The 20,636-nt window shown below is 40.1% G+C and overlaps 1 protein-coding gene across 18 annotated transcripts in view; it reads left to right on the top strand.

Moving 5' to 3' along the window:
* SNAP91 (synaptosome associated protein 91) overlaps positions 1-20,636 on the top strand; it is a 2,005,574-nt gene that overhangs the window by 1,735,539 nt on the left and 249,399 nt on the right. For 16 of the 18 annotated variants that reach the window (XM_044066094.1, XM_044066049.1, XM_044066072.1 and 13 more), the window contains one exon: positions 5,681-5,767. The exons of the other annotated variants lie outside the window; for them this stretch is intronic. In XM_044066094.1, the coding sequence (XP_043922029.1) occupies positions 5,681-5,767 (87 nt within the window). The remainder of the gene's footprint in view (positions 1-5,680; positions 5,768-20,636) is intronic. 18 annotated transcript variants of the gene reach the window in all.

The raw sequence follows: 20,636 nt of genomic DNA, 5'->3' as shown, positions 1-20,636 counted from the left end.
AACACTGGAAAATTAAATACACTAAGTGCTCAGTATGGCCTGAAACAGTTCTTAGATGACTGGAAAGTTATGTATAACAGGAACATCTCCTTCAAAAAAAGGACCATCCTATAATTCCTGGTTGCCAAGAACAACAGGTATACATAATGCAACAGAACTGGCTCCATCAGAAGAACCCTAATGGAATGAAAAAAACTAAATATGCAGCACCGCAGCTTCATTCTTCACTTTCTTTTAATTTTACTGCATCTAACAGCAGCTTCAGAACACTCCACACCAGTTTGAAAAAGATATCAGTGCTAGGTTACCAACTAGTGTTTAAAAACAACTCCCTGATCTCATTAAGGTAGCAAGAGATCCGGAGCACTTGTGATCAAAAATGTTATTGACCTTCATAAACACCCTGCAAAGATCTAAGCAAGCAAATACTAGCATCAAATAATATAAAATATGGCTTAACTGTGTTTGAGATATATTCTCCATAGTATTGTGTTGTGTACACAAAATGCATGTTTATACCTCATGTAAGTGCGTACTTCTTTTTAGTACTGCTGTCAATTGTGCACTTTTGCTGTGATTGTAATGTTTGTGCTTTGTTTGCATTACTGATGTTATTTTATACTTATTCCTGCATTTTTACTACTTTATGTATGCTACTGAAGAACTTTTCTTCTCTGGTCTTAACTGTAAATAGGCTCTGCCCAGTTGGGTGTACACCTGTTTAACAAAAACTAAACAAATAAATAGGCAAAAACATTTATGTTGATTGTTTGTATGTCTTTCTATCTTTAGGTTCTTTTGGTTTTTATTTGCTATGCCAGTAGGTTCATCACTTTGGCATTGCCTGAAAAAGGCTTTAAGGGGATGGATAAAATTTTAGCCAAAGTCCAGAAGCATGGGGAAACAGTGTAGGCCATCTTTGGCAAAGCAGTGTGGACAGCTGACCATGTCCTTCCAGGCTTACAGATATTGAAAAAAATAAAGCTGCTTTCCTGATTTTTGGCTTTGTACTGTATATGTGCCTGGGCAATAGTATTTAACTGTCTTTCATTTTAGAATTTCAAGTCTAGCAGTGGGATGTTGTGAGGTGCATTATGTTTTGCTATATGGAGCTGATCCACCAAAGCATATGCCATTCTGCACTGCTTTAATGTATCATAAACCAATGCCTCCAGGGCATGCTTTGGCCGTGAGGACTTAAATGACCTGAGACACACTTCTCTGGATTATAGGAAGAGAGACATTATGAGCCTTTCTGAATGTGCGTCTCAGAGTGGTATATATGCCTTTCATTGAGCAGCATTCTACCTTCACCAAGGATGATGCCATAGTATGAAGACAAAATGACTGACTTTAACAATTGCCTTAGTTTCTGGTGTCAGTACAGGGGGATTAAATATCCGTCAGCCAGGCAGGACATGGTCAACACACCACATTGCTTTGCCAAAGATGGTCTGCACTTGTCTACCTCGACCCCCCTCGGGCTTCTGGATTTTGGCTAAAATTATATCCATCCCTGTAAAGCCTTTTTCAGGCAATGCCAAAGTGATAAACCTACCAACATAACAAATAAAACCCAAAAGAACCAAAAGCTGTTACTGGTCCATGCTGGGAATCTTAACAAGAAACTCCACACCCTACAAGCTCTTCTCAATCTGGAGAATGTAGACATCTGTGCCATTAACAAGACATGGTTTAAAGCTGCAGAAAATACCCTGGTGGTGCAAGGATACAGTGCCTTCCACATTTAGACCATCAGCTGCACAGACAGGGGACTAAAGGTGAAGGTGTCTTGATCCACATTAGCAACAAGTATACCTCAAGGTAGGTTAAACAGAATGATACCCTGGAGTTCATCCACATGCAAATCACCTTAGATACAGAGTCCCTTACCATATCTTAGCAAGCTATAGGTCACCATCTATGTTTCAAGAATCCTACGACTCTTATTTAGACTTACTGGAGGCACTCTCCATCTAACCAAACACTCTGTTCATGAGAGCCTTTAACTACCCTCCCTAGACTGGGAAACATACACTGCTATCAACTTGCAGGCACAGTGTTTACTGCACTTTATTAACATAAATGCCCTTGATTATTTAGTGCATACTTCAATCAGAGGTTCAAACATACAGTTCATTGTTCTCACCAATATGAGAGAGCACTGTACCCCCCCTGCATCACATCCTCACTGGAGAGTTTGAATCACAAAGCTATCTCATTCGAAATAAAACTAAACATGGAAAACACAGCAAAACCTGTTAGTTATAAACTATTCTAAAGCAAACTGCATTCTATTAAGTGGCACTTTGGGTTGGGTGGGGCACTGTATTTTGGCAGAGTTCACAACAACCTATGCAGAATTATTCACAGAAACACTGTACAAACATGCAAATGGCTGCATAGAGGCTGCAGTACCTACCAGCAGTAAGCACAAAACAAACCTGAAAAAAAATACAGTGATGGAATCCTAATTATAAGAGTATATAACAAAAGGAAAATAAAATCACTGACAAAGTCAGAAAGAGCAACTTTTTTAATGACAAGAGTTTGCGTATAAAACTAAATGGGAAACTGAGAGCTAATTAAATCCAACAAGGCCAGTTACAAGGTCAAGATAATTTCTCAGGCTAAAGACAACCACAAGGCCTTCTACAGCTATGTCCAAAACCTCAAAGGTAACATGTAACAGTGTGCAGAACTGGTAGGAAATGGTACCACCTTCACTGAGCGGAATGACATAGCGAATTAGCTGGCCAACTAATTCAGCTCAAACTTTACCCCCACTCCCCCTACCACTTCTTTTCAAATCCCTACCAGCATAACCTGCCAACTATCAGCAGGGAACGGGTCATAGCAGCCCTCGCTAATGCTAAAAATAGCCTCACTGAGGCCCGGAAATATTGCAGGTTGCCTCCTAAATAGCCTGAAGCAAGACCTATCAGGACCACTTGAGTCACTTTTCAACTACAACCTCAAAACAGGCTGCATGTAAAGTGAATGGAGGATGGCAACAGTTATCCCCTTTCACAAGGGTGGACTATCAACTGACCACAGAAACTACAGACCCATTTGTCTGATTAGTCTAATATGCAAAGCCATATAATGAATTATCATGGAAATGATCAACAGAGACATTGGCAACCTACATGCACTTGACCCATCCCAGTTTGGTTTTGTCAAAGGAAGGTCATGCCTACTTAACCTAGTAGACTTCTTTGAGAATGTAACCAAGGCAGTGGATGAAGGAAAAATGATGCATACTGCCTGTCTAGATCTGGCTAAAGCATAATAAACTCACTCGGGTGTTGTGGACAAACCCACCGAACTAGTATAAATCCCTACACAACTCACCGGATTGCCAGCTGACTCGCACATAGGACTCAGGAAGTCAGGATTGGTAAGATCACCCCCACCAAGAGGCAGGTCCCAAGTTTAGTGCTACAGGTTCTCCTGTTTGGCATCTACTTCTCGGAGATCAAAGCTAATGCCTAGGACCTCTGACTCACCAAGTTCGCAGACCACTGCAAGTTGGGAGCGATCATAAACTCCCCCATAATACTAACATCCTGCAAGAGGGTCTAACACAGACAAATGACTGGTGCCAAAACCATGGATTAAAGCTGAATGGCAAGAAGTGCATTGTAGCGGCTTTTGGGAAAACGTCGACCCAGGCAAATTACTCCATCGATAAGACACCCGTAAGTGTTGACCCAGTAGTTAGAGGTCTAGGAACATATGTATATAGTAATCTGATCTTTGACCGACACATAGCCAAGGTAGTAAGAAAATCATTGTATGTCACCCAACTTATAAGTAGTGGTATGGCATACAGGTCCAAGGAAGTTATAATACCACTCTACTTGTCCCTTACCAGACCCATCATTGAGTACATTGCCCCCTTTGGCAGGTACCCAATACACATATGAAACAGATGGGATGTCAACAGAGGTTTCTCATCAAGAGAATTCTTGGTGTAAACACACTGTCCTATACACACCACCTTAGAGCCCTGTCTTTATACTCTCTCATCCAGGATGTTGAAAGGCAGTCTGTGCTTCGCATATAAAACATCCTTAAATCCAGCCCTAATGGGGCTTTTGCACATGTGCAAAACAAGCAGCACCAGAAACACTAGATTGAGGGATTGGAACTTTGCTTGCGACATAAATAGAACATGCTGGTGAGACAGATGTGTGATTCAAAGGTTCTCCATGCTCTGTAATAGACTATCCATTCATGTGAAGCAGAGTCAATCCCTAATCCTATTCAGACTTCATCCCCAGGCTGGTTCCTATGTCTCATATAGATAAAGACTTGACAGTAAACATACACTAACCTCCTAACTAACATGCATCTCCTAACAACATACCCCCCCATTAAGACATACATGTTAGCAAGGCCTGCAGTTGGTTTGGGTTGCATGGTTAGGCTTATAATGGCCCTTGTGGTCATTATCCTAGTATATACCTATGAACCTATGAGCAGTGTCAGGATATGTAGCATAGATTGGCCTGCTTGTCTCTCTCCCTAGAGGGATAGTTGCTAGTGGTGCTCTCAGTGTGCAATACAGTACAGTAACTTATAGTTCCTCCATCCCCAAAGGCCTTTAAACTCATGCTGTACCTTGAAATACTGATTTGTATGTGCATGCTATAGAACAAGATTGTGCTCATAGGTAAATACTAGACTAACCAGAGGTCAGAATCAGACCCTGTTCCTTGTGTCTGTGAGGTAAAGACCTTAACCATAATGCCAAACCTTTTCTTCATTGAGATAGTTATATAAAAGCAGTTTTTGCAGATAAGTAGCATATTGTTAGTGTAGCAGTTGAGGGCTGTATTGATGCATGTGCAGCCCAGGCAGTTAATGCTGACGCACTGTAGTGGACAGAACTAGGTCAAGTGGCAACTGCCATAGTAGTTTACCGTTGACGTGACAGTGCCTGCCACCAACTAGGCAGTTTTTGTCCTCACTTCATGGTATTCCCAGTCCTAGATCCTGATTTAAATACCGATATAGAGGCCAGCTGAAAGAGTGGGGTGCAGTGTTATCATTTTACACACTTGGCATTTTTGCTGTGCCTTCTGGTAGCTTTTTAAATGACAAGGACGATTACTGTAGAACAGCACAGTAGATACTTTTGTAACCTTTTCAGTGAGGAGCACACTCATCAACAAGTCCGTGAATTTTTTTTTTTGTCTTTGCAGACCTCAGAAGACACATTGTTTTTGATTCATAAATTGACATTTTTGCCCTTACACAACGTGCAGATCCCCCTGTCCTTCCTAAAAGCCTTTGGGAACTTCTGCTGTAAAACAGTGAGAATTAGTCAGTCATACTTTTACTGTACAGAATGTGTCTTTCTCTGTAATTTTGCCTATGGTCGATTAAATGGCTAATGTTGCTATTTTCTTACTTGACTTTACAAAATTTCTGTTAACTTGTAGCTGTTTTATCCTTGACTGCAGAATGCATTTAGTTGGTAATAATCATAGATTTAACTTTCAAAATTTACTTCAAATTCCAGAGCTGTTTTTTTTTTTTTTTTTTTTTAATTCCATTAGGCTTACATATATTTGCAGAAGTTTTTTTTGTAAGCAGTGTCATTTCACTTTTGGATCGAATGCTTTCTAACATTTTGCTTTATTTTCATGCTGTGCTATGGATCTCATGGCAGATACTTTTGGGAGTGCCCCAACTGTAGAACCTCTTTCTGCCCAGCCGGCTGCATCCAGTTCCTCTGCTTCTGCTGACCTGCTTGCTGGTAATGCATATTCGTTTTTTTTTTTTTTTTTTTTTTTTATTTTCAGTAACATTTCTGGAAACTTTGCATTTAAGTGAAGTATCCTAACAGGCATCTGACTATTGTATGTACTTTGGTTCTTGCAGAAGCAATCATGAATTGCATTATTTTGTATTCATTGCAAAACCATAATACAGTTTCATCTAGATAATTTCATACTGAAAAAATGAAATTAATTATAAAAAAAAGTGTTGCATACTTGACCATTTTGGGTTGTGACCTTCCAGTGTAATGCTGCACTAATGATACCCATTGTTTGTTTTAAAGATTTTAAAGGTACACTACCCTAGGGGATTGCTTTATTTCACATGTACTGCTTTTCAGTAACATTCCTACCCTATATACATAGGAAAAGTTTTTAAACTATTGCTAGTGAAAAACAAGCTAGTGGAATAAACATACAATCCCGTGATATATAACTGGTCAGGTGTTTTCTTAGAGAAGGATTTACCCAGTTTCAGTTCAGTGAGGTAAAGATTACTTTTCCTAATCTGAGGAAAACTGAGTTTCCGTTTTTCAAAGTGATGGAAAATATACTTTTCTTTTCTGTTTTGTGTATATGTGCATGGGTGAATGGGTGTGTAATGGTGTGAATGTGTATGAATGTCCAGTACTTTGAGAGTCTGAGACATCTAACATATAGGGTACTGTCCCCCAAAAGAGATGGAGAGATCTCAGAGTTGCTTTTATGTATGGCAGGTGGTAAAAGTACAGGGCTGTAGCTTCTTGCCTGGGGAGTGCAGATGGATCTGACACCTCCCACAGAATTTTTTTTTCAGTTACTGAAATTAGTCTGTTTCTGTAAGACTATTTTAGTAAGTTTAGTATACTACACATTAGTATAATCCGCGGTGGTGGTGCTGTGCTAGCGTTGTCGCCTCACAGTAAGACTCTGTCCGGTTCGATTCTCAGAGCGTCATCTGCGTGGAGACATGCGTGAATGGGCGTACCTTCGTTGAGGGTTGTGCGTCAGGGCTGGTAACTCAGCACGTAAAAATCAGCTACCAATCATTAGCGGACCGGAGTTCCGCTGTGGCGACCCCTAACCGGGAAAAGCTGAAAGACACAACAACAAAAAAGTATACTACACATTAGTGTAATGACCTGTAACAGCTACATGATAGTATAGATTCTCTACTCTGACATAGCTGGGATTTCTTTAATCAGCATATATTAAGGGTAGTCATACATTCAGTATTGCTGCATTGCTTTTCTCTTTAACCAAAGCAACCTTACTTATAAACTTTAACAACTGACAGTATTAAGACTGAGTAATTATAATTTACTGAAAAAAACAGTAACACTAAAGATTTTACCGTTGTTGTGAACATCTCTTCTACCTGATATAAATATATGAAAAAGAAAGAGCAGACATAATTACTAAAATAAGCACTGTTTTGCATAACTGTAATGTGATTGTTGAAATGAAAGACAGACTTCTGGGAGTAAAAATTCTGCTGGTACAGTAACATGCACTTGATTAGGAAAGAAGGGGCAAAGATAAAGTGAGTGACAAGCAGGGGAATCTGTTAAGGTTGCCTTAGAAATAGAAACCTGGCATTAATTATCACAAAATGCATTAATAATTATGGAAAGCAGTCCTGTACTGAACTAGCAGGGTCTCAAAGGAAGATGAAAAAATAAAGTAAAATAAAAAACCTCAGACAAAGGACAGTTTCTGCCACATCTGTTGAAACGACTATAAAAATAAAATACAGGTTCAGGAGAAATGTCGCATACAGAATAGGGAAAAACAGTTGTAATACATTAGATGTTGAGTGGCATGTAACCAGTAGCTTAGCTAGGGTGAGGCAAATGGAGCAGCCTCCCCAGGGGCAAAGCATTAAGGTGTGTCATTGGCCAAACTGGCATTAATTGCTAGCTAAGTCTCTGCATGCAACTGAATATAACCGTACAGAGCTCAAGAGAAATTTTACGAAAAAATATGAAGAATCATTGTCTTGGTTGGGGAGAAAATTAAAACAGCACAAGTATGGGGTGTGAAACAATTAGAGCATTTTACTTTGTGCTGCAAGCGTTAGTCACTGAAATGGATTTTAAGATAGCTGTGATTTTATAAAGACAAATTCAGCTCTGAAACAATAATCCGCAAAGATAATAGTGGCACTGAAGGTAAATGATTCACTTAAAACCAAAAACTGCTTCCTAAATAATTATAAAAGTGAATCAAGCAATGAAGCTAAGTTAAAAACGTTTATTAAAATCTAGATATTAGTGCAGTCACAGTTCAAAGACTGCTTCATCAGATGTTCAAATGCATTAAATCACACAAATGTTTAAATACTAAAACTGTAACGTCACAACCAATCATTTGTTACATATGCAAATCAGTAACTTAACAAGCATTTAAAGTGACTACTATTTAAAAACTACTATTTAAAAACATTAATTGCACACACACAGTTATGTATATGTTTGGCCAGTGCATTTGTAAGACATCCCCTTTTTATGTCATATATATATATGCTCTCTTATTCTCTCCCTGAAGTATGTTTGTCTTACCTACATAGAACATTGTGCAGGAACAAATAGCTAAGTAGACCATGTCAGAAGTATCACAATTAACTTTTACATTAAATTTAAAGACCTTATTAAAGCCAGGGTGTAAAAATTCTCCAGAGGAGTCAATATACATACAAAAACTGCATCGCTTGCAGGAAGTTGTGAATGATGTAGTTTCTCTCTGTTGAACTATATTCTCGACCTTGGGGTAGCATAACATACATTTCAAATTTTTCTTGTTCCTAAAATAAAAATTTGGTTTATCCCCCACAATTTTTCTGATAGCCGAATCACTATTGAATATTGGCCAGTTCTTCTTTACAACATTAGTTACAACATTGGTGTTATTCCCATAGCACATGAGCAGACGTACCCTTTTACATTTTGGCCTAACTAAACCATCTGAGCTCTCTGTTACTTGAGAAAAATACGGTTTTGTTGTAGTGGACCTATAAACATTCACATTTGATAGTGTCTCTTCTATATCCCGATTCTTATAACCCCCTCTCTTAACCTAGTTCTTGGGTCATTCATATCATCCTCAGACTTTCTATCATCAGGATTTAGCTGACATTCTAAATCCTTGCCCTTTAGCTATATTCTTGAAAATATGACCTTGATGCATGCTGGTCCTGTGCAACAGGATATTCCTATGCTTGTTTCCTATAAATCGTAGTGCAAATTGAACTGTCATTCTTCTTATACACTTTAACATCAAGGAAATTAATCTCAGTCCTTGAACTATCCATGTCAAACTTCAAAAAAGATGTACAACTATACAAATATTCAAAAATGTACACAATTCCTGTTTGGTCCCATCCCATAGCAAAAATAGGTCATCTACAAAACGTCTATAGAAAATAACATGTTCAGATTTACAAGTTCTTAAAAACATGTCATTTTCCCATTTGGCCATTACTAAATTTGCATCACTCTGCACCGTAGGCGTGCCTATTGCAACACCTTCTCTTTGCAAATATAAGTTCTGGTCAAATAGCATATTTTCAAATATTAATTCCATTAACAATCATATTAGATCTATAGAACCATTTGAAATTTCTTGTTCCAACAAGTAGCTTCTTAACATGTCAATTCCCTTCACATTAGGTATTGTAGTGAACAAAGAATGTGCGTCAAGTGTAACAAATGATTCACTGGAGTTAATAGATGTTTTATGCAAAAACGCGTACAGATCACTCAAAAACTGTTTTGGATCCCTTAAGATAACCTCATTTTTGTCATCTAGTGGTCTTAATGTTTTTTCAACATATATTGATAAGGGTTCCGTACACCACCCCCAACCAGAGTGACACTATAGACCTAAATGGCGGTCAAAGTGGATTTTTTTGTATCTTTGGGAGCCCATGAATCACAGGGACAGTAGTATCATCTACCAATAAACATTTAAACATATCATAGTCCAAATATCTGCACAACAAACAATCAAATAAGACATTATATATGCGAGATGAAATAATATTTACATATGATCTAGATACTTTTTTATAAACTTTATCATCGCTTAACATGTCATTCATAGAATCTAAATAGTATTTATGGTCCGTAATAACAACAGGACCTCCTTTATCAGCTGGTTTGATAACGAAAGCTGAGTCATTCTTTAGGTACTGTAAGGGTCTCCATTCATCACTATTCAAATTCACAATTCACAAATTTCTTATTTTTCTGGTTCATTACAGTATATAATTCTGACTCACATAATTTACTGAAAGTGTCCAATACTAGATGATTCATAGGAACAAACGTACTGGGTTTCCTAAAGTTATTAACTGAATCCCTGTTACCAAATAATTACCTGTCATATTATGACAGTGCGATTAACTAAAACAGCAGCTTATAGACAGAATTAGTATGTCATCTTTCCATATCACTGTTGCAATATTCTTCACTAAAGGGATTCCCTGCCAAAGGGAGCCCAACGTCTGGCCAGTATACTAAAGCTTTAGGACTATAGATGTTGTACCTCATGCATGTGCTCCCTGCTCAAGAGGTAGAGCATAAAGATGACGTCCAGATGTACATAACTCAGAACGCTTTCATTGAACATAGGTCTGAGTGCTTCTTTGTTTTGGTTACCAAGCTTTGTTTTGGGTAAGTGCCCCATTGGGGTTTCCTCCTTCTTTTCCAGTGTCGTAGGTTTACATGTCATCCGGAAAGTGTCTCTCTTGTTTGGGTGTTTCTCACGACCATACGCAGTGTTCTGTCTGCCAAGTGTTTGTCCCTAAGAACCTTCTAGTGGTCTCTCCTTGTCCATTTAGCTGGAGAACCAACATCTTAAGTTGTTGGAGCAGAGACTGATGGAGGAATCCCCCCATCATGAATGTAAGTCACCTGCCAAGACAAAGGCCAAAAGCATTGGGTCTGATTTGACTGCTGTTCCACCTCCCCCCAGACGTGTCACTTAAGGCTGGTGAAGGCCCAAAAGATCACATGGTTGTTACATCAGATTCCTTTGTCGCGACAGTATCGGAGACTAACATGGATCTGACTTCTTGCATGCCCTCAGAGCCTTTGCAGACGTCCATTCCAGATGTTGAGGGGGGAACCTTGGCTGATCGTTTCAGCTGGTCCAAGAGGGATTCTGCAGATACTTGTCCTAGAGGAGATTCCTACTATGTTAATTGAATGTAGGCAAGGGTCTGAACCTCCTAGGATCTTCAGGGTGGATGTACCTCAAAAGAAAAATACAAAAAAACAAGCATATTTCCCCATCATGAATGTCAGGAATTTACCCAGGGGTTATTTAATGCATTGATGGCATTAAAGCCTCCCCAAGGGATTTCTTTTCCTGCTACCCCTTGGTCCTGTATCCTACTCAAGAGGCCCAGAGAGCAGGACTCTTCTGATAAGGACTTGGATTCTGGGAAGTTTTTGGCATATTCCTCTCAGACCCTTTTGCCCTTGGGTTATGGCTCTGAAGAAGAAGACCCTTATTAGCTCAGACTCTTCTTTTGGGGATGCTATTTCTTGTATGATGGAATAATTTAAATAGGACTGTTCTCAGGTTTCTGACATTCAGAGAAGGTATTATGAGCTCCTCCAGAGGAAGTGCTGTAAGCCCTCTGCTGTACTTCCTGTCTTAGCTGCCCTTTTGGATACCTTTTGTGCTGCTTCTGTGGCACCAGAATCTCAAATGTGTAGCCTCTAAGAAACCTGACAGGTTTTATAAGGTGCATGATGACGGTAAGTTTCTCTACATATTTCCTTCTGCTGACTCCTCTGTGCTGTCTGTTTTTTTCTGACAAACCCCTCTAAGCTTTTGCCTTTTACTAAACAGCTTCCTTCATACAAGGATAGTAAGGCCTTTGAATGGCTAGGCAAGACTGTATATACTGCTGCCACCTTGGCCTTTTGGGCTATTAATTACCAGACCCATATGACCAGGTATATTTCATCCCTTCTTTCTCAGGCTTCCCAAGCTAGCTCTGATCTTCCTGATTCTGATGAGAATACCTCAGCCCTTTCTCTAATGGGCTCCACTTCCCAAGTAGCCAGCCAGTCTATTAAACATAGTTATGATGCAGCTGATGCCTCTTCTAGAGGTGCTACATTTGGTTCTGTTTTGAGATGTTAGTCTTGGCTTTGTCTCCAGCCTTTGCCTGATGACATTAAGGCTAAAGTGTTGGATGCTCCCCTTGATAATAAGAACCTCTTTAGTTCTGCAACTGCGAAAACGAAATTCCTGTGCTATGCCAAAGTCCTGCCAAGCATAAAATAGCACAAACGAAATCCAAGCGAAGGCAACAGGACACTGCTGTATGTTTGTTAAAACTTTTAATAAAACAGAGAATACAATGACACACAACGTGAGCGCTTTCGGGATTCACCCTTCATCAGACAAAGATACCAATATAAGCAACACTTTTAAAAAGAACATGGACCAATAGCATTTAGTGAAAAACCCACCTATTTAAGATGGTGGGCTTAACTGGTATTACATCATTTAACCCGGGATCTCTATGTGCCATTAGTTCAATGATCCATCTGGATTCAGCTAACTCAGTTAACTGTTGGATATCCCCCCCCCCTCTACTGTTCAATTTAATATTAACTAGAGCCCTAAACTTAAAACTATGTGTGGGGTATTCCTTTGTGTCTACACAAAGCATTGCTCAAATCACCATTTCTAATGCTACTAAGATGTTGCAGAATCCTCACTTTAAACATGTTGTTGGTCTTCCCAACATAAAAGCAGGGACATTGACTACATTCCGCCAAATATACTATATCAGTGGTCCTACAGGTAGCCCTCCCTTTCAGGTTGAACACTCTGCCTGTCACTGGATGTTTAAAAATAACCTCCTTACTAATACTACCACATGCCTTGCATATCCCACATGGAACGCTACCCGCGGCTGTTTTTAATGACCTATTACTGGTATTAGATCTTTCTTTACATAACAGGTCCTTTAGATTCTTATTCCTCCTGTATCTGAACCTCGGGCTGTTGTCCACTATTCCCTTGAGACCAACATCACTAGTCAAAATGTTCCAATTGTTCTGTACAATCCTGCAAACATCATTGATACTACTATGTGTGAACATCAACTTTACACCTCCTTGTGTAAAGCTATGACCACTATCTACAGGTACCTCACCCTGAGTCCTTCTTAACCAGGGTTTATACCTGTTTTGTCTAAACCTTTTACTCCTATCAATAACCCTGTAGTTCTGCAACTGCTGAGCTTTTTAAGTCCTTGCAGGATAAGGGGAAGGCCTTACAGGAATTGAAGCATATTTCTGTTTCACCTGTTCTCAAGTTCCCGAAGAGTTGTCCCTCTAAATCTGCTTATGTTCTCAGACAGCCTCACCCCCCAGTGATAAAAAGGGTTCTCTATGGGTTCCTCATGCAAAATCTACTCAGACTGTCACTTCTCAGAAACCTCCTTTTCAAGGCAAACCAGTTTTCCACCTGACTGACTTGTTTTTCCCTTTCCTCAGTTAGGTTCCTTTACATTTTCATCTTTCTTTGCCCCTTCCGAATTGGGCAAGGATCACCCAAGACTCTTCAGTTCTGTCCATCATCCATCAGGGATACTTCATGATGTGGAAATCCCTTTCTGGACATTCCTCAATTTTCTTACAAACAGCTTCCTTTCTTTCCACAAATACTGCAGTGCCTTCTATCTCAAGGCACCATTCAAGGTGTTCCCCCTTTCCAGGAGGGGAAGTTTTTTTTTTATTCCAGAATGTTTTTAGTTTCTAGGAAGGAAGGCACCTGTAGATCCACTCAGGACCTTTCCCTGCTCAACACCTTTCTGAGGATCCCATTGTTACAGATATTATCCCTTCAGACCCTGTTTCTTCTGATTCCTCCCCAAGCTTTCCTGGTCTCTCGGGATCTAAAGAATGCTTATCTTCACATCCCTATTCATCCGCTTTCCAGGAAGTTTTTGCATTTCTGTGTTTCTTCCTTGTATTTTTCAGTTGTCTCCTTTGCTCTTTGGCCTTTCTACTGCCACAAGGGTTTTCATCCAATGCCTCGCTCCTGTGATTGCTTTTTGCAGGATGAGAGGAGTTCAGATTTTTCCTTATTTTGACGACCTACTCATTCAGGGTTCCTCCTTCAAGACCTTGCTTCAACATCTTCCATATACTGTTTGTCTCTTGCAAAGCCTGGAATTTACAATAAACTTCCAGAAATCAGTCCTGGTTCCTTCTCAGGGTCATGTATTTCTCAGTTGCAGGCTCCAAACCATCCCTATGCTGTCCTCCCTGCCTCTTCCCAAGGCTCTTTTTCTGATTGCCTTTTTTTCAGTCACGTTTTCCTCAGGTTTTAGTTACAGCCAGGGTGCTTCTCAGGGTTCTAGGGTTCACGGCCTTCACCATTCCTATGGTACCTCTAGCCAGGCTTCATGTGAGAAAACTACAGTTGTTGCTAAAATCACTTGACTCAAACACTGTCATCCTCTAGATTTTCTAGTCCCTCTTCTTCCATGCCTCAAGCTTGAGCTTCAATGGTGGATTCATCAGCTGTCTCTCAACCTGGGGCTTCCTTTTCAGCCCCCAGTCCCTGCTCAGGAACTTTTTTCAGATGCCTCAGACACTGGTTGTGGAGCCTCTTTCGTCCCCAGGGTCCAGGGTCTCTGGTCCCCTTATCTGAGGTCAGACAATGTTAATATCAAGGAGATGAGAGCTATTCTTTTCACCTGTTAGGCCTTTCATTTTGTTATTCTTTTAGGGACTCTCAAAATCTTTACGTACAATACCACAGTAATATAGTACACCAACAAGCAGTGAGGACACAGTCCTACTTTCTTTGCAGACTGTCTGTTGACGTTTGGGATCTAGCTGTCCAGTTTCAAGTGACTCTTCAGGCTGTATGCACTCATTCAGAACAGAACATAGTGGCAGACTCTTTGAGCAGCTCTGTAACACAGGCTCACAAATGAATGCTTCACAGAAATGTGTTTCTGGACATTACCAGCTTTTTGCCTTCCCTTTGAACAAACAACGTCCTCTTTTTGCATCAGAGTCCCAAGTCCTCTGGCCTGAATGTTGGGGATGTTTCTCTGTCTTCCTTCCCCTTCCTCACATTCTGAGTCCTGCTCAAGATAGAGCAGGACTCCCCCAATATCTTGTTGGTGATTCCTTTTTGTCCCAGACAGCATTGATTCCCTCTTCATCTGCACATAGTCAAGAGCATTTACCACAAGTTACCTCACAAACGTGGACCTACTATCACATGACAATGGGTGTCTCACCCATCCTCACTTGTCCACTCTTCAGCTGACATTATGGGTGATAGGGTTTTGATCCCTTTTAGGTACCTTTTTTCTGAGAATGTGCTTAAGGTTCTACAAGAGGCCAGGAAACCTTTTACCAGGAAATCCTATATGTCCAAATGGAAGAGATTTTCTGTTTGGTGCATTGCTTGTTACCAGGATCCACTTTCTGTGGAGATCCCTCTGGTTCTCACTTATTTGTGTGAATTGCTCCATGTTGGGTTAGTATATTCTTCTTCTAAAGCTCACATTTCAGTTGTTTCTGCTTGTCTGCCATTAACTCCTCCTCTGGCCTCTAGGTTTGAGGCCAAACAATTTGTTAAGGGTGTCTTTCATATCAGACCTCCCAGAAAGCTTATTCAACCTTCCTGTTACCTTAATTTTGTTCTGGAAAAATTGACTCAGGCTCCCTTTGAGCCTGCAGCTTTGGCTTCCTTGCAGCATTGTACATGGAAGGCTGTCCTTTTGCTCTTTACTTCAGCTAAGAGAGCGTGTAAAGTCCAGGTTGTTATGGCTGCTCCTCCTTTTTTGTTTTTTTTTTTGTTTTTTTAATAGGGACAGAATGTTTGTTTGTACTAATCCTTTTATGCCCAGGTGGTTAATTAATTGTCTCTTAATCAGTCTATTAATTTGCCCTCCTTTTTCGTTCTCCGCAGTCTGCTAGTGAGAACGTTTGCCCAGACCCCTCAGATATTATTTAGATAAGAATAAGGCCATTCGCAAACCTGAACAGTATTTTATTTCCTTTCATCCCAGATCTCTAGGTCTGGCTGTTTCTAAGCAAACCATTTCTTTATGGATCTCTAAGGCCATTTCTTTTTGTTACTCCTTTCATGGGAAAAGCCTTTCTGCTTCTTTAAAGGCTTATTCTACCAGGGCTGTTGCTTCCTATAGTGCTTTTGTCATAGGATTGGATACCAGTTCCATCTTTGAGGTTGCTACATAGTCCTATGTCCATACTTTCACCAAGCATTACAAATTGGATGTTGTTTCCAGAGCAAGAGCTGGCTTTGCTAGAGCTATCCTTAATGAGTTTCTTCAGAGCTGGGGCTTCCTCCTCCTAAGTTTCCTGCTGAGCTTTTTGAGCTTGTAGGTCGTCCAGATAAGGAAAAATCTGAACTCCTCTCATCCTGCAAAAAGCAATCACAAAAAAAGCATCTTTAGGATATGACTTGCAAGGTTGATTTTATATGGCAGTATACATGGCACGAAGAAGCACTAGCAAAATCTTTGGTATTATTGAAAATGAAATGATGATGAAAAATCTTGGTGTCTGCAGGTCACTGTGAGGTGACCTATGCCTGACATACAAGGCATCCTCGCATCCAGTTGTGATGGACCTTTTTCACATCCACAAAATGAACAGCATTAGAACCATGAGATCCAAGGATTTACATTTTGCCTGTGACATAAATAAGACATGTTGGCAAGACAGATATATGTCAGAGAGATGCTGTGGAACAGGCTTCCCATCCATGTGAAGCATAGTCTATCCCTAACCCTATTTAAGCTTAACCTTGACCAGTGGATTGGAACTCAGAAATTCTCCCAGGGTATGGCCTCCATCTCTTTGATAGACAAAGGCAAACAGTAATTCCCAAACTAATATACCCCTCCTCCACATAACCTTTAAAAACTTCTTAACTAACATACCCCCTAATAATAAACACCCACGATACACAGAGACACAATTAGATTGGGTTGGGTTGCACTGCTAGGCTTATAATTGCCCTGGTGGTTGTTAGTCTAGTACAAGTGTGTGTGTGTGTGTGTGTGTGTGTGTGTGTGTGTGTGTATGTATAAAATCTATGCCTTAAGAGAGTGTAGGTATGCTATTCTCCAGATTTAGAACAATACACAATAGAAATGTTATGAAAAACAGTAAAACTCTAGCAATAAAATTGGTGAACAAATGGGAGATGGAAGAATGGAAGTTCATAGGTAGGTATTAGGCTATTGGCCCTAGGACCTATATAAGCCTAGCCAAAAGGTACCCTGGCTTTCGCCACCCAAGAAAATTATTTTCCTGTGCCTCTGTCGAGCAGAGCCACAGAAGCGATCCCTGGGGTGAATTTCCTATCTCCCATCCAGTCATCAAGATTTTTCTTGAAGAGTGCTAATGAGGAGCTTTGTTTGATATAGATAGGTAGTTTGTTCCAGAGTATGGGAAGTCTCTGGGACAGGAATCTATCCATCCAGCATGTTTTGTTTATTGTGGTGACAAGGTTTAGGTCCCTAGAGCATGTAGCTCGGTGGGATTGGGATTTCTTTAAGTGTAGCATGTCCAACAGCTCTGGGTTTGACATAGCTTTGTATGTTAGGCAGAGATCACCTCTGAGTAGGCGATATGTGACAGAGTAAAGCTGGAGTTTTTTGAGACGGTCTGTGTAGGGCATCTGTTTGAGGCCGGTAATCCTCTTTATTTTAACTTTTGGGAGGTAACGGTTTATATAAGTTTGCCATTTTTTTGGCCAATTGGTTTAGAGAGGATTTTGTATTAAGAACAATTATGCAGGGATTATAAATCAGACAATGCTGTTACACTTAAAGAACCTATACAGTGTTTCCCGAATGAGTTGTTTGTTAAAGTCATTACAGAAATCTTTGTATGAGCTCAGTGTTTTTAAACAATTAAAATGATTTCCTACAGTTTGGGTGCACATAAGAAGAGGTGGCAGCTGCTGTGAAGCTTATTCTGGGTGGTACATAAAGTAGGGGCATGACTGGGTATATGAAGATCTAACTTGTTTTCCGGTACTTACGTATTATCGCAACCAGATTTTCGTGGTTGCAAAATTCGCATACTGGAATCGAAGTGAGTGCAAGAAACAACTGTAAGGTGTTATTGTAAGTCATTACTGCTAAAAATAAAAATTGAATACCTTTGAAAAATAAAAAATAACTGAAAAATTTCCTCCTCTTGCTTGCATGCATTACACACGCGCCACAGGAATTGTCAGGCTGCTCTTTATTATTTGTCTTTCTGGCGGAAGATGTTGGAAGAAGTTAGTAGTTGTTTGTTTGGTTTTTTTTTTATATGGTAGATAGACAGGATTTGGTAGATATGTGGTGGGTGAATCACTGTTTCTAGCAACTCTTGGTAGGTGTGGAATGGAACTGCGTGCTGTGAGTAAACATCTTCCGATTTGTGTGTTGTGTGTGTGGCATAATGTTTTAACTCCCTTGTCTCAGGAGTCCCTAAGGGAAGGGGAGAAAAGCCCCAGTCAATCAATGCCCCTTACTCACCTTGCGCAGCACAGCAAGCTGCAGGTTTTGACACTCTGGCCATGCATTCTCCGGCATCCTCCTTTCTCTAACTTTGCCTTTTGCTAATAATAATTTGCAAGAATGTGTGTGTGTGTGAGTGCAGTGGGGAGCAGAGTTGCATAAGAGTGGACATATAGTAGTAGGGTTTACTAAATATTTACAGTTCCTCCCTCATATCGTGTGTGGCACATTATTACTTACTTACTTACACCTTTCCAGTTTTTTATAAAAGTTTTTTTCAGAAACATTACAAATTTATGTGAGTAGAAAAAAAATCTGGTTGCGATAATACGTAAGTACCTGTTTTCCTAAGTGAGAGTTTACCTACAAGCAGTGGGAAGAATTGTAATTTCAGGAACTTAAGAAAAGCAAGCCTAGAAGAAGGTCTGCTCTCTGCTAAACTGGGAGTCTGAGTTTGCTGCTCATGTCAGAAAGCTGACTTTATAAATCTGTAGTTTTTTTTTTTTTTTTTGGTAGATTTAAAATGAAGTATGGTTTTTCCTAGGGGCTGAGACAATTGGGGGAAATTCTGGGGAATCCTTTACTAGAGATGAGCAGTACTACACACTTTCCAACTGCTATTCTGTCGAAAGTGAACAGGAAATGACTAATGACTATCTTCTGTAAACAGAATGGCAGTTTGTTTATCTTAGCTTTAGTTGTTCACTGTGAAAGTTAATGTTCACATTTCAGTCAAGCCAGAGCCCTAGCTAGGTATTTGAGAAATATGTTTATCTCTATAGGTTAGAGGGAACGGAATCAAACTTTTCCTTTGTTCTTAAACCCATAGCTTTAATTTTGGTTGAATTTAGAAGAAGCGTCATCATTTTTAACCAGATAGCCAACACAGTTTTTTCCTTCACATTTTCTGTCTGTTTTTATGTTGAAGTGAGAAAGTCCAGATCTCATGTTATCATAAGGGATTATGGTAAGGTGGAGAGAGCCAATGGATAGTTTGCTACTTAAAAAAAAAAAAAAAAAAAAAAAAGGTAGCTACTAATGGCTGTCTGGAACTTCTTTGCTGAGAGAGAATATCTTACAGGAATAAGTTCCTAATGTTATTGTATTTATTTATTTGACATTTGTTTAATGGGAAAGACAATAACTCCTCTTCCATAGAGATCTGGGGAGAAAAGATTCACTATTAAATCCATTTTACCGACAGATAAAACATCGGGCTGGATTCAATAAACCCTGCGTGTCGTGATGTGCACATGATAGAGTGCCGATTTGTATTCAGTACTGCACAAACCAGGTCAACAGCATGACATCCTCATTAGTGCACAAGAAGCTGAATTATATGCTAATCAACCAATCCAAGATGGCAGAGCTATTCAGTGAGCTATAAAGAAATCCTGTACGTATCACTTAGCCATCTGCTCTGTACTCCAAAAGCTGTTGGAACAAAGCCACAGAAACTACACAGGAAAGAAAGAATATTAGGGGCTGCTGCTGCTTTTGTTCATGTGTAGGTGCAACAGGCTCAAGTCTATGCTGCTGCTGCTACTAGACCTTGGGTAAGTAGGAGAAGGGTGTTTATATCCCATTTAACTTTTCATGGTCTGCGTGAAGTGGAAATAATAGAGCACTACAGGCTGGATAGAGATGCACTCCAGAAACTCTGCAACTTCTGTCATCCTCACCTGAGATCAAGGGCAAACAGAAGGGGAACCAATGCCTGTGGAGACCAAGGTATGTGTATCATTTAGAGTTTTAGCTTCAGAGACCAACAGGGGACATTCTAGGGGTTTCACAGGCATTGGCATCCAGGATTCTACACCTGATTCCTGAATGGTATTCTACATCATGCCAGTGACTATGTATATTTCCCCGTACCCCTGAGAATAGAGGTAGAACTATGCAGGAGTTTTACCCCATAGCACACTTCCCTGAAGTCTTGGGTGTGATAGACTGCAGCCACATTGATATCAAATCACCACCCAGGGAGCAAAAAAGGGCCTGCATAAACAGAAAGGGGTTACACTCCCTAAACTGCCATTTGTGTGCAGTGCTAAGGGAATAATCCTGAATACGTGTGCTGGCAACCCCGGCAATTGCCAGTGACTATGTATATTTCCCCGTACCCCTGAGAATAGAGGTAGAACTATGCAGGAGTTCTACCCCATAGCACACTTCCCTGAAGTCTTGGGTGTGATAGACTGCAGCCACATTGATATCAAATCACCACCCAGGGAGCAAAAAAGGGCCTGCATAAACAGAAAGGGGTTACACTCCCTAAACTGCCATTTGTGTGCAGTGCTAAGGGAATAATCCTGAATACGTGTGCTGGCAAC

The sequence above is a fragment of the Protopterus annectens genome, chromosome 1.part0 (assembly GCF_019279795.1).
Source record: "Protopterus annectens isolate FY-2018-M chromosome 1.part0, PAN1.0, whole genome shotgun sequence".
Lineage (NCBI taxonomy): Eukaryota > Metazoa > Chordata > Ceratodontiformes > Protopteridae > Protopterus > Protopterus annectens.
This window is presented reverse-complemented; position numbering and strand designations above follow the sequence as displayed.